The following is a 15,360-nucleotide window of genomic DNA, read 5'->3' on the forward strand; positions in this document are numbered from 1 at the left end:
GTAAAATGTCTCTGATGTTTCCTAGTCCTCATTTGAAGTGGTGCACAAATAACATTTGTCACGAATTGTTACCGACTCGACCAAACAAGTACCCTTTAGTAAAATATGTTCCGGGTGAGTTGGTAGAAATCCAAGGGTTCATACGAGCGCGACGGGAAGACAGAGTTTGGGGCCGCCTCGGTTTTCTTCTATTCTCTTCTACTAAAGACATCATTTTCCAATCGCGGTAATGTGCACCCCATAAATTGTAAGAGTTTAATCCTGGCCGAGGTTATTGCGCAGGTATTATACTTGTAGATAAATTCGTTGACGGTGTAGTTCATAACTGTTCAAGAAAGATAATTGGTGAAATGATTAGGAGGTATGAAAATATATCTGCGGGTTCAGAAACGCTTCAGCAATCAAGTCACTTTGTGACATGGGTATACATATCTTTTGTACATTTTACCCGGTTAATCTAGCAAAGTTATTTCCAGGTGCTAGCATAGTGAGTTTAAGTATAAGCAATAGGTATTATTATGTTATATCACACAGGTAAGCATATTGTAGTTCAGCTATTTATACCAAGTGATGTTTGCAATAAACACAAGATTTATATATAGATAATTTTCTAACTATTTAAGTCCGTTTCACAGAAACACATTCATGCAACAAAAATCATACGGATTTTATATACGTATAAACAACATTATCGTCATTCACCTTTCTTCTTTTGGCAACAATGCGTTCTATGCTTCACATAGAGTGCTTTGGTTGGAGTAAAACCTACTGGATAGCAAGGGAAGTCGCAACCGTAAGAATGCAGTTAAGACTCACGATGCAGTACAAGATTCCTAATAATATCCTCGTGAAGCTCCTCTTGGCCTCATTCATTAGCCCAAAAGACCACAGCATTTTCTGCTTATGTATACACAGAGTTCATTTGGTGTTTAAAGCGGTGATTAGAATTTATTCTTTGCTCATCAAGCACAATTATTTACTAATGTAGTTCTTCGTAGAAAATTGTGTAAAAAATTGCGTTCTTTGCGCATCTAGCAGAAGTGCACAGACTCTGCGTAGATATGTAAATAAACCGCACCATATGGGCGTCTGTGACATCTGTTGGTAATTTCACCTTGGGTTCAGGTATCAGGTGTGGCTTGTTCGTCTTCGCAGAGACCGGAAGTTGCTGTTCATTTCGGGCCCAATCACTGCGCCGTTGGGATGTGAAATTCATCGCTGCCGTAGGAGACGTATCGGCTTCCCGGACTGCATTGGGATTGTAGCTGCACAGGCGTTCGTGTAGCTGCAGAAAACACAATCATCGTTGTAAATAAAAACAAACTTCAAAGTCAATCGCCGATAGAAGAGGCTAAGCATTTCCTGCTTCTTTTCACGCCAACATATTCAAGACAATATTCAAGATGCAAGACCCGTTGATTGCTACAATAGGTGATGGAATATTACTTGACAAATGCCAGTCATTGTCTTGCATGTGTCGAAACATGGCGCAATACCATACAAACATGCATACGTACGTACACGTGAGTACTTACCTCCAGCCTGAAGCGAGGAACTGCCACTACGCAGTAGCGGCACTGCATGATTTGCTGCGGGCATGACGTCACGTGGGTTTGCCAATCTCTGCCTCTTACTGTATCGCCACAGGACAAGCAGATGATTTCCGTTTTTTCACATTCCAAGTAATGTTTCTAAAAAAGAAAAACTACTTCTGCTCTTTCATCGCATTTAGAAACACAGAGTATGCAAAGAAAGGAAAAGATACTCTATCTTCAGTTACTCTTCCATTTCATTACCTCCGTCACTGCAAATAGAAGTTCAAGTCACAAGAGTTCACCATTTAGGAAACACTTTAGATGCTGTAAAACTCAAGGAGGATGCTCCAAAAATCAAGAAACATTTAGGTTTTACTGCTACATGAACGCATTCAAAATGCGACAATACACTGTTGCCGGCTCTCCGTGGTTTCGTTCCCACATTTATATTCCAAGCTGTCCCTTGTTAATTACAGGAACCACTTAGCTTTATAATGTCAGTAGTAAGTTGCATTCATTTCACGGGTGGCGTTGCGGTACAATGCTTCTCGGACTACACTGTCAGTGCTCGAGTTTTTGACAAGCTATCCCTTAACGAAACATATTCTTTCAAGGCATATCAGCAGATAGGTTATGATAAAATTTTGCGAGAATCCTCCGGCGAATTAGTGAAGAAAGAATTACCTTCAAGTCCTTCAGAGTACAATACTTAGTGCAGGAGTTGCCGTCGCTCATATTTGGACAGAATACCACTTGGTCCATGACAACATTTATTATATCGATTGCAGGCATCATCTGCAATAGGCCGTGAAACCAAATTAAAATGAACTGAGTGTTACCGTGCACAATGAAATAATTATCTTTAAATAAATAGGCACTTATATCATGTTTGCGGGCGCACGAGAATCGATATACCTATTCCAAATGTTTTGGACGGGGTCCGCCCTTCGACAGAGAATACATGTGACGGTAATAGCATTAGTTTGCACCGTACCCTGCTAAAATACACTAAACGCAAGAAAAAACAAGTAAGATACCATTAACACTCACTAAGCACACTAAGATAAAAACGGCACTATTGTCTGAGTGTTGTTGGACTTGCTCGCATTGTTTCTTTGAGAGTTTCTTTTTAGCTACTGAGTGTTGATTTCACTGTTATGCCGTAATCTTCAGTGCCCAAAAAATAATCTTATATGTGTTATTCTGCACAAAATATGTGCACAGGTGTATAGTAACACAAAATGACAACTTTCCTCAGCGGAAACGCCGGAATCATATATTTCTTCGCTCGCAAAGCGTGTCCAGTGGTACAGTAGCTCGCTTAAAGTTTAGAGGCCATCCTCACGCAGCAAGTGCTGTAATGGCTTGGCGAAGTAGCCGTCCACGAGCCAACGCCTGTAAAATGTGCTCGTGATTACTTTAGACTTTAGCATAATTTAGTGTTCTTTCTCGAGTGGTACTCGTCTCTTGGTAGAGCCGCAGCAGGTTTTGAATTTGTGCCGTAGAAGCTGGATCACAACACTCTGTACAGCTCACTGAGTAATCAAGTGGTGGATACCAGGCCCATGTGATGTAAGCTTTAGCTCTTTTAATGTCGAATGTTGACTACAGGAAACGCACCAGAACAGTTTTTTTTTTTTTTGGCCGAGCTCTGGATGATGCACAGCAGGCATCCTTTTGGTAGGAACACAAGATGAGGTAGAAGTTCTGAGCGTGACTCGCATTATTTCTAAAGTACTGTGAATGAAGAAAGATCAATGCAAGATCTACGACTGCACTGGTTTCCCACAAGTGATGTAACGCAAATGAAACATTCACCTATAGTGCACATATGATGAGAGCTGCCTGTGCTAATTCCAAACAGAACCATAGGTGACTTGGGGTGAGACCCACTTACAGTTTTCTGCCGGAGTTTTTGCCACCCCTTTCCTTGCTAAAAAAAGCTTTCCGCAATTTTTTTTTTCTTTTCGCTCATTATGCCTGCTCTCGATGTGTTTAGCCCAATAAGACACAAAAGAATCTTTGTTCTGGTGTTTATATGGGTTGTCATGAGAGGGTTAAAGGCTGCCCAAGCCCGCATTCTCTGACGAAAGATTTCCTCCCCACAAAAAAGATTGCGATGAAGAGAGCGGACATGCGGAGGGATTAAGGCTCGTGTGCGTCGATGGAGAAGTAATTTTTGGTCTAAAAATGACTTATCGGCGAGTCAGGATCTCATTCTTATGCCGTGTCAAAATAAAAAAAAAGAACAGTATCGTACGTGGCTTGCTGCACAACTTTCTGGTAACATATGTAGCCTAAAGAACATAAACTCGCACAATAGGCGCAAAAAAACGAACAAATTACCATGCAACGTACAACTCAGCATACAACTCAGCAACGCGAAGATTTGGTCTATTTGGTGCATCAGTGACTGAATGCAGTCCATAATTCAACAACGGAGAGTGATCGAAAAACAGAGACGATCCCAAGCATGCGCACTGCTAAATTACATCTTTAGTAGCGGTCGTCCGTGTCGTTCGTCCCGTCTCCTTTGTTGAATGCGCGCAACTTAAATGCCAGTAACAATGTGCAAAAGTTGAGAAAGTGAAGACTTCGTTACCTCTTCGACAGAGACGTCCTTGTTCTCGTACTTGCAGTGTATCTTCTTGCGGTCACTGCACTCGAATATGCATATGCTGCAGAACGCGTGCGATGACGGGTCCTCGAACATGTCCTTGGAGAGCATGCCGCATTTCGAACAGAGAGCGCACAGCGGCAGCTCGTCGGCGAACTTGACCATCAGAGGCCCTCCGGGTAAATCTCTGTACTGTATTTCCTTCCTCATTCTGCAGCAGGCAGACTATCAGCCCTGCGAGAATAAACGACTCCTTGAGTCTTGATGTAAACATTTGTAAGCACAGCTCATTTTTGTGAGTCCCCTCTATCTTTAAAGACAGCCTATTACTCATAAAGAATCAACCTAGTGAACTAATGGGAATCCCAAAGCTATAGAAACACGTATGTTCCCATATGAACCTAGGGAGATCCCGTGCGAAGGCTCGTAAATTCCAATATATTACTTTAGATGCCTATTCACAAGAAAACCGTATGTCGCATAGCCACCGAATACAATATGTGAATACACGGGAACATTGTGTCAAAACTCGCATGCTCTCATTATAGCATGGTATTATAGCATCATACATAAGACGCGCCCCTATTATAAATGCGGTCACATTGCAGATGCCCCATATGATATGTGCCGAAATCGCGCGAGTTCCTCTTTCGGTAGTGCGTGCAGCAGGAAGTGTGTCACACTTGCCACAGGTCCTTCCATGCAGGCAGCCCGCGCAGCAGGCAGCATTGCGCTAACCCGACTATGGCACTTCGACAGGGCTTGGCGGCACTCAAAGTTGTGCTAGCACCAGCCTCGTAAAATATGAGCCTGGTATTGTATTTATAGAATCATGTGGCACATGCCTCACGCGCCATATCATATCGTAGCCCTTTAGAGGGACCCACTTTTGCACATCCCGCCACCGGTGTCCTTCGCTGCTTTCGCCAATAAATAGAACGCAAATGGCCAGTTCCCACGGGTATCGGACACGGTCTCTCTGCGCGGGAGTCAGCTGCTCCAAAATGGAAACAAGCCCTGTACAGGCGCCCTAACATGCGAGAAGACACGGGCAGTCAGATGCACGCAGCGCAACGGCGATACGTGCACAGTTTACACTGCAGTTGTAAATATTTGCACAAGATGGTGCGGCATGCAGAAGTTACGTGACATCGTTCCACTTACCCCGCGAGAGTGAAATGCGCGCCGCATAGCGTCTATACGTACAACCTTTGCATTGCCGTTGCGTTCTATTATGCAAGGTTTCACGGCATGTAGAAGTTGCATCATGTCGTGCCACCTGCGAACCGATGTGACTAGTGCGCCGTGTAGTCACGATACATGTGTTTACGCTTCGAAACACGTCATGGCGTGACGTCGCATAAAAAGGCGAGCACTGCAGCTACGCGCGCGGCTGCAATCAAGCAACGTCGGGCTCAGCGGGCTGTTGTGCCGTCGACGACGGATGGACAATTCAGTTTTGTTCTCGTGAAAATGTCCCCTGGCGAAAATGGCGAAAACACGGCGTGACAGCTTCGCCGCCAAAAGCCTCAAGTGCGGGCTGTCGTCTTCAAGCAATTTGCGATTGTCTCCTATCGAGCCACTCCTCCAGCTAATGCTGTGTCTGTGCTTCACATGTGCCGCACCAGCATGCGATTTTTGCGCTATTGGAGCGTGCAGGGCTGACCGCAAAATGACTACAAATAACTGAGTTGTAAGCAACTTGAAATTTACACACACCTCTAACAAATCCACCTCACCTGAAGAAACACTAAAGGGGAACAGCAGTCCCGCTTAGACTGGTGACGTACTTTTTGGAAGCCCTATTTTCAGAGAAATATTGATTACTAGAGAAGAAACTTAACACCAAGGCTCACTTTCGAAGTTGACGCCAAAAAACAGCATTGTCACGACAGCACTGTTGCATACTTGACTCTACATAGCGCAGGAAATATTAGGCGAAATCGCTAGCTTGGGCTTTAGGCAAATTTTTTTTAAGCAACGTGTAGTCCTTTATCAACGCGCAATTGACTATGCAGGATGAGACGTTGTAAAAGTCCAAATGACTTCACGGGAAGTTAGTAAAGTGACTTCGCTGACACGTAACCTCCATTTTAGTTTCTCGCGTATTTGCTAGGTTACCATGTGCGAGCTCATGATAGGAGAGGTGTTTGCGGTATTCCAGAAACGTAAACAAGTAACACCACTTAACTTTCAGTTTCCCCCATTAAATGCGTATAGAGCAGTTATAGCACGATGACTTGACTGAAGGAACTACTGGGGCTGGTGAAAACTTTGACGCGCCATGCTCCTGTAACAATGGCGAATGCATATCCTTTTCGTTCTGTTCATTAAATTACAGTTAACTTGTGCGAGTGCACTCTGTATATTTCGTAATAAAGAACAAGGAGAAAAAATGACATGACATGCCTGGTTATCTTACGCTAAATCGAGAAAAGGCATGAGCATGAGGCATGCAGTGTTTGATAGAAGGAACTCTTAATTATGTGAAAAAGCATATCAAAAATGCAGACTGAAATTGCCTGTTCTGAATCTTATGCTGGAACATCAGCGTCGATTTAGCACTGGGATGTCATGGGTCGCATGATATTTCTCGCAACACCACCACCACCCTTGACAACAACAACAACAATATTAATAATTATATTAATAATAATAATAATAATAATAATAATAATAATAATAATAATAATAATAATAATAATAATAATAATAATAATAATAATAATAACTAAACTACAACTTTTCTAACCAAATAAAGGTGGAGAGGCAAGGCAGACAAACCTCGGCAATAAGAACTCCGATATCTGCATATTATCAATGAAAAAATAAATAGACATTTCTTTGCATTAAAGCATAGACGCGGTCAACCTATGTCCCCTTTGGGTAGCTGAAAAATACCCGTCGTATTTCAGTCCTAAAGCAATTAAAGAAGCTAAAGTTACAACGCTAGCCACCAAGGCAATATTTAAGAAAAAAAAACTCATAATCACATTTGCGAATAATAACTTAATAAGTGAGGGTCAACAAGCGCAAAAGAACAAGAAAACAGCTACACGGTTACAATTAAGGAGGATAGCTCTATGGATATTGGTGTACTTTCCCGTAATAATGGAATTTTTCTTGAGACCAAGGCGCTCACCTCCAGTACGTATGTTTACACGTGAGGTCAAGGTCACAGTCTCCGGAATGCGATAGCACCCAAACATGGGGCCCGCAATGGCGTTAGTGCGCCATATTACCAGGCGTACATTCTTTATATATCTGACGGTGACCGTATTTGTCCCGATCATATCACTGCTATCGGTTTCTCGCTCGGTGCAAGACGGGTCTCTGCCTGTGGAAGAAGAAGAAGAAGGCGGCGAGTCAAGACGCGTTCTTCAGTTCCCGCATTTTCCCAGCTTTTCTTGTATTTAATCGTCGCGAGCCAATGTTTATTTGTGCACATCTTTTCCGTGAAGTTGTAAGGACCACGTGGATACCCTTTTTGCCACAGTGAGTGACTTTTCACCATTTTACGGACATTCCTGTGCATCCGTCGGCGGCGTCTGACGAGCACTTCGGAGACCACGCCTTGGCCTCCGGGGTGGCTCAGTGACACTCGTCCGCTACCATCATGGAATACGAAGTACAGGGAGAAAATATTCGTCCGGAGGAAGTCACTCAAGAGCAGGGATGGCAAACCGCAGGTGCTAGAAGAGCTGGCGCCAAATCGCGGGAAGCTAACCCGAACGCCATGGCAACGCCTTTGGCTCCCCATAGCTACAAGTCTAGCGGCACAGCGCTGAAGACCAAGATCATTAGGGCGAGCCGAATGCCTGTTCTTCCCAAAGAAGACACGAAGATCGTTATTAGACCAAGAGGTGGGCTGAATATTTCCAAAATTGGAGCGGCCACGGTGGCTGACGCAATACTTGCAGCCTCCGGCATCAGCCAGCACGAGCTCACACAAGACACTCTGTGCCCGAACTTACAGCAAAACATCATGGTGGCCAGCACTCCCAGACGGGAGAATGCCGATCGATATGCCCGCATCAAGCAAATCCGAATCACGGGCAAGATTCACGAAATCTGCGCGTACGAGACAGCCCCGCACTCCACGTGCAAGGGGGTCATACGTGGCATACCGCTGCAAGACGACCCAGCGACGGTGGATGGCAAGATTGTTAACCCGAACAACCCTCTTGCACTAGCAGCCAAGAGAATTGCTCAGACTGGGACCATCATCATCGCCTTTGACGGGCAGCGGGTACCGAATTTTGTCAGGTACGGAACGCTCCTGATGAAATGTTCCCTATATCGAAAGCAAGTGGACGTATGCCACGCCTGCGGAAGACTCGGGCATCGCGCCGATGTATGTCCAACACCGAGCGACGTCATCTGTCGGGGATGCGGCCTGCCAAATCCCAATGAGCAGCATCAATGCACCCCAAAATGCAAGATCTGCGGTGGTCCGCACCTTACAGCCGGTAAAGAGTGTGCGCGCAGATTCAAGACGCCATACATTGTTCGCCGACGACGCTTCGAGCGTGCCAGGCAGCAAGAGCAGCTCCCCACGCCAGCACCAACAGCACCAACTGCACCATCCAGCACCAACCGTAGGGGCAGAAGACGCTTGCGCTCGAGAAGCCGCTCTACAAGCCGACGGGGCTCCAGAAGTCGCTCTACCTCGAGATCGCGACTTACATCGCCTTCTCCAGCGCGCTCCAGCTCCAGAAGCTGCTCCAAGTCCCGTACTGGGAGCGACTCCTCCAATAGCTCACGTTCGAAGACCCCCAACGGCGGTAAAGGCAAGTCCTCTCTAACGTGGGCCGATAGGGCCCGTGGCAACCAAACGCAGGCGTCCAACTCTCAAGACTCGCACGACCTGCGTCTCACGAATGAGCTCGAAGAGCTTAGGCGTGCCAATGATAGTCTTAGAAAGGAAAACGCTCTGTTCAAGCAGGAAATCAGTCGGCTAGCCGCCGAGATGGCGGAAATACGAAGATTGGCGCTCACACAGCCAGCTTCTCAGCCTGCCGCACGCTCTTCGGCCATGGACACAGTGGAGGCCTCTCCCAAGACGGTTGCAGTGAAGCGGCGTGCCCTGGATGACTCAAGGGGAGACGAGATGGTAGAACTCCTGTCTGACCTCAAGAACGCAATCTCCAACATACAGACAGGTCTCACACGTACAAGAAATGATCGCGCACCCTCAGCTGGGCCTGGTCGCCCTCAGCACTAGAATACTTAGGCTGGAGGGAACCAGCCACGGATCTTTGCCAAGCACATCTACAGCTCAAGTCCCAACGTTGCCCAGCGTCATTGCCTCACCGACGGAGGGTGCCATTATGAATGCGGCACTTTCGCAATTCATTCACAAGCCCAAACATGGATAACGTAACTAACGTAATAACAATGTGGCAGTGGAATTGCGCAGGGTTCGCCAGCAAACGGGCGACCCTGCGACAATACCTAAAAAGCGTAAAGGACAAACCCCAAGTAATCGCCTTGCAAGAAACGATCACATCATCACCTATCAAGCTCCCCGGTTTCCTTACGGTGGCTTCCACTGAAGGAGGAAGGGGGGTCGCTATCCTGGTCAGTAAAAAGTTCACGTGCCTTCAGCGAGACCTTGGTCCCGCGGACAATGGGATCGAGTACGTCATGGCCGAACTCCTTGTCGACCCCCCTACGCAGCGCTTAAGAAGAAACAGTATCTTCATACTGAATGTTTACTGCAGACTCAGCGTTCACAGAGCCAGGCCTAGTGGTATTCTCAAGAAGGCCGTGCATTTGGCTGGCTGTCAGCCTCTAATCGTCATGGGGAATTTTAATGCCCAGCATCAGGCGTGGGGCTATTGTACCAATACGAAGAAGGGTAGAGACATATGGGATGCGGCAGCGGAGGAAGATCTTACGCTGATAACCGATAAAGACTTTCCAACCAGGAGAGGGAACTCGGTATGCCGAGATACGACTCCGGATCTTACCTTTGTCAAGAACCTGGAAAACGTCAAGTGGACCAACACAGCCATGGACCTCGGTAGCGATCATTGCATCATCGAAGCTGTGATCAAGCCTGCCCGCAACAAAACGAGGACCTTTAGGTTCACTGACTGGGACTTGTTCAGAGCCAACCGCTCCGAGCGCGTCCTTAACGATGATATGGACCTAGACTCTTGGTGCGACGAGATAAAGAAGGACGCGGCTAGAGCCACCAAGGAGGTGACAACCGATCTGGAGGTGGACAGGATGGACAGTAGGCTGGCGCATCTTTTGGAAGCCAAGCAGGCACTGCTCGCGAGATGGAAGACTCAGCGCCATAACAGAAGACTACGCAAGAAAATCTCCGATATAAACAAGATGATAGAGGCTCATTGCAAGGTGCTATGCAAGCAGCAATGGGACGAGCTGTGCGACTCGGTGGAGGGCCAGCTCAAGAACGGTAAAAGCTGGGGTCTCCTTAAGCACCTACTGCACGATGGCAACACCAAGTCCAACCAGAAGAGAGCTTTGGCGAAAGCTGTCCATTTGGCCACCGACTCGACTCCAGATGAGGCAGTCATGGAGCACCTCATAGACAAGTACCTGGCGGCCACGGACGATCCGGTGCCCCCCCAGTTTCCCGAGTACGAAGGGCGTGACGTACCATCTATGGACGAGGATTTCACCGTGGCTGAGGTCAAGCGAGTTCTCGCATCCCTCAACGGCAGATCTGCCCCTGGGCCCGACGGGATCACCAACAAAATGCTCAAGCATCTCGACGACGCCTCAATCGAGTTTCTTACGCGCAAGATGAATGATATCTGGTGCAGCGGCCTCATTCCCAAGAGCTGGAAAACAGCCTACACAGTACTCATACCGAAGCCAGGTAAAGCGCCGAGCATCGACAATCTAAGGCCCATCTCCCTGACGTCGTGTGTTGGAAAGATGGCCGAGCACGCCATGCTTAACCGCCTTACTGACCATCTCGAGTCTAACGAATGCTATACACACAACATGATTGGCTTTCGGTCGGGGCTTTCGACTCAGGACGCCATGAGACTGATCAAGCACCAAATCATTGACTCTACCTCCGCCGACACTAAGGCAATTCTCGGCTTGGATCTGGAAAAGGCTTTTGACAACATATCGCACGCCTTTATTCTCAAGAGCCTGACAGAGTGTAACGTCGGCAAACGGGCGTACAATTTCGTGCGATCTTTCCTTTCCTCAAGGTCCACTAGACTGAAGATTGACGAGTTTTTGACCCACGAAATCCAGCTTGGTCCAAAGGGAACACCTCAGGGGGCGGTGATCTCCCCGACGCTGTTCAACATCTCCCTGATCAACCGGTCGAGGGCCTTGAACAAAATCCCCAACATTAACCACACGATCTACGCGGATGACGTCACCATCTGGTGCTCCAGTGGATGTGAAGGGCAGGTCGAGGGTGCTTTGCAAGAGGCCATCGATGTGACGGAGCGGTATCTAATCCCCACCGGGCTAAGGTGCTCGCCCGCTAAATCCGAGCTCTTGCTCTACAAGAAGAGGCCCAGAGGCGGTTCACACCGATCCTGGAAGCCAGCAGCAGAGAGCCACATTACATTATTCACCGGTAAGGGCTCCCCAGTACCGCGGGTAGACACTATCAGGGTCCTAGGAATGTTTATCGAGTCAAACGGGGCCAATGGAGCCGCCCTCAAACGCATTTGTTCCAAGACCGAAAGCGCCCTCGGCCTGATCCGAAGAATCGCCAATAGGTACTGCGGAATCAAGGAAGACAATCTGATCCGCATTATCCACGCCTTCGTGCTCTGCCACCTCGCTTATTCAGGGGCTATGCACAATTGGCTCGTATCGGAGCGCAACAAGATCAACGCCTTAATCAGAAGAGTCTTCAAGCTTGCCGTCGGCCTTCCCATGCGAACGCACACAAAAGACCTTCTCAATTTGGGAATTCACAACACGTTCGAAGAAATCGTTGAAGCCCAAGAATTTTCCCAGTTCGTCAGACTCTCCGGTACACCAGCGGGCCGAGCCATACTTGGCAAGCTGGGACGTAACCCCATGGTCGTCAGTCTCGACGCTGTGAAGCTGCCCAGCGACGTAAGGTCCAAAATTTACATACACAGGGTGCCACGAAATATGCATCCCACCTACAACGAAGGACGAAGGCGAGCCAGGGGTAAAGCTCTGCTCGCCAGTGCCCGCTTGAACAAGGACCGAACATGCTTCGTAGACGCTGCTTCCTACGTTCAAGAAGAGGCCTTCTCCTCAGTGGTCATCGACTGTGATGCTAAAATCCTTAGCTGCGCTACCGTCCGCACTTCTAATTCCAGCGTTGCAGAGCAAGTTGCTATTGCTCTTGCATTGACGGACAGTGTACATGACACGATTTATTCGGATTCTAAGGCCGCTGTCAGGGCCTTTCAGATGGGAATGGTGGCTCCCCAGGCCCTACGTATCATCCAAAGTACCAAAGACATGAAACATCACTCTTTGGCCTGGTTCCCTGCGCACCTTGGGACCATTGAGGGTGCCTTGATCAACCCCAACGAGGAGGCGCACTCGGCTGCACGAGGTTTGACTGACCGTGCGCTGGGCAACGCGTCCTCTCCTGGGCGACCCGAGCCTCTCTGCTCGTACAACGAAATCTGCAAATACAATTATCTGTCAAGAAGAGTCCTACCTTCGCCGCACTCCTCGCTGTGCAGGGCCCAGGCAGTCACTCTCAGACTACTGCAAACAAGCACTTACCCGAGCCCCGCAGCGCTACACACAATGTACCCCGACCGGTTCCCAAGCCCGGATTGCCCTCTGTGTGGTGACTATGCGGACTTCGAACATGTCCTGTGGGGCTGCGCCTCTGCCGGTCCTCCTTTCACTCAAGAGGAAATGAAGAAGCTGATTAGGGCCCAGGATCAGACCTCTCAAACCCTGGCAGTCCAGAGGGCTCGCGACAGGGCCGTCAGGTTCCACCTGATGGTCCCCGAGTGGGCCTAGCCAGGTGGCGTGGCGCTTGCTTACGTCTCTAGTGGACAAAATAAAGTTGTTTCACTCACTCACTCACTGCCTGTGTTGTCGCTTTAATTGCTTTACTCAACTTATTCTTGACGTACTAGTAACCGAAAGGTGGCGGCCAGAATAACGTCAGGGCAAAGCATCAATTACTCGGCTCTGGATAAATCTGAACAGAGTTTGCGCAGTCACCATTCACGGGTCCCTTTACGAGCCCTAGGAATATCTCAGATAAGGTAGCCACAGCGAAAGCGCATTGGCCGGTGATCAAAGGAAAGCAGAACCGTAGCTTCCTTTAAGAGGTAAAACAATATACGTCGAGATTACAAAAGAAGCACGGAACAATAACGTATAAATGTGACGGTATCAAGAAAGATATGGGGTTTTTTAGCTCATCCTATTCCACCCCTTGTTTCACACTCTATGCATCAAAGGTCATCCAGATCGAAACGTTTGGTAGACGAAAGCTGCTTTACGATTCTCCCCCGGTGTAGGGTAGCCAACCGGACGTTATTCTGGTTAACCTCCCTGCCTTCTTCTTTTCTGTTTCCTCCTCCTAAAAAAAAACATGCAACAGCGCAACTTGGGACCTGGACCAAAACTGGAAAGCATATAATGCCACCTAATTACCAAAAAGAAACACATTCGCGTTTTACAATGAAAACCAACAATAAGCGAAAATTGCACCTCTGACAAAAACAAGATAAAGGTAACTTGCTATCGCCCAACCACTTTCAGAACGACAGTTGTTGGAAACATTCTTGCAGCGGTGCGTTCCTCCCGATCCTTATGCCGCTCTTATCAACAACTTATCACGGGTGGCCGATTCCATTAATAACAGGGGTGGGGTCAGTCCCACCACTGACGAAGCGTGAAAAGCATGAAAAGAAATAGCACGTGCAAAGGGACCTCGACAAAATCAACTGGCCTGCTCTGGATTACTGCTGCCATATTCATGAAAGGAAAACCACGTATACAGTCGCGCTTTACAAGAAGGCTCAATGTTTAAAATCCATCGGCCGTGCGGGAAACGATCACCTGAGTGTACTTGTTGAATGCTCGAACATAACGCCTACACGTAATGATTAGCGATCTTTTGTCCGCATATATGCAAAGCACATTGCTCTGTTACGTCCCGTACATCGTGATTTGTGCATTGTACTTCGATGAGAGGGCTAAACTGTGCTTTGGCTGCGCAGTGGAAGCATTCAGCACCGTCCGGTTGCAATAAATGATGCAACTCAAGCAACCCTAAACACTTGCAGCGATGGCGACGCTTCCTTAAGCGGCAATTGCATATGTTCAGGAGTGGCCAGTCGATTTTTGCGTTGATGATCAGAATACGCATGATCGAACGGCCAATTACACTGATACAAGGAGTTCAGACTCTTGACGCACCAACGCTTTAACTGAAAAACAGCAGACCCAGTGTGAATGCGCGATAACGGGAGAGACCTGTCCGTACTGTCATCGAAACATGTCGCGTGATTGCAGTGCTAAGTATATATGTTCAAGTTGTCCATAGCCACCATAGCTTTGCTGTCGCTCCTTGTGCAGGTAGCCGGGTCTGTGCGTACCAGTCCCCATATTGCCGCCTGAGTGCGGGTGCAATTCGCAGATGTTTGACACTAGCTTTGCTGAAGAACAAACTTTGAAAGAACAGCGACTGACCTCTACTGAAGTCTCCGAAGACGGTATCCCGCTTTGCGAAGAGCTATCCGTTGCGAAGATTCACGCGTAGAGAGCCCGGAGAAGTTTCGCTAAGCTTACGCTTTTTCTTTCTTGTTTTTCTAAGAGACAACCGTACTACACCGCGACGCCACAGCGAGCTGGCAGCGAAACCTTCCCGTGGCGAAGCACTGCTATCACAGCTGAGATCGTTGCCATAGCGACGCGCCCGGCCTTCCTCGGCTTGGGTGATACACACGAGTTCCGTTCGTTCGCCCTACGCAAGCCGCTTAACTTCCCGTGCGCTGCTCGTACGTTGGCATGCGTTGGTTGCGTTCCAGTGCCATTTCGCTCGACTACTTGCTCGCAGCACGTTGTCGCATCGAGGAGACCGTTCATGACGGCTCAACCTGGGCATGCACAGAGCCTAGGAAATGTTTACCGACTACTCTTGGTCACCGTGTGCTTCTTTGGAAGTACTTTCACGAGCGTATGGACCAAGGAAATTGATAAGACCTTATAGGGGAAGTCTATCTCGGTTGTTTGCAACGCTACCTC

General features: G+C 47.9%; 1 protein-coding gene across 8 annotated transcripts in view; it reads right to left on the reverse strand.

Moving 5' to 3' along the window:
- LOC139050464 (uncharacterized) overlaps positions 1-15,099 on the reverse strand; it is a 60,540-nt gene extending 45,441 nt beyond the window's left edge. The window contains exons 1-5 of one of the 8 annotated variants that reach the window (XM_070526879.1): positions 14,806-15,096; positions 4,138-4,386; positions 2,220-2,330; positions 1,536-1,691; positions 1,115-1,285 (exon numbers count right to left, since the gene is read on the reverse strand). In XM_070526879.1, the coding sequence (XP_070382980.1) occupies positions 1,115-1,285; positions 1,536-1,691; positions 2,220-2,330; positions 4,138-4,362 (663 nt within the window). In that variant the 5' untranslated portion in view covers positions 4,363-4,386; positions 14,806-15,096. Of the gene's footprint in view, positions 1-1,114; positions 1,286-1,535; positions 1,692-2,219; positions 2,331-4,137; positions 4,387-14,663; positions 14,751-14,805 lie in introns of those variants that run through there. The other 7 variants (XM_070526878.1, XM_070526882.1, XM_070526881.1 and 4 more) reach the window with 7 other exon arrangements.
- Between the last annotated feature and the right edge of the window lie 261 nt (positions 15,100-15,360).

This window comes from Dermacentor albipictus, chromosome 10, assembly GCF_038994185.2.
Source record: "Dermacentor albipictus isolate Rhodes 1998 colony chromosome 10, USDA_Dalb.pri_finalv2, whole genome shotgun sequence".
NCBI lineage: Eukaryota > Metazoa > Arthropoda > Arachnida > Ixodida > Ixodidae > Dermacentor > Dermacentor albipictus.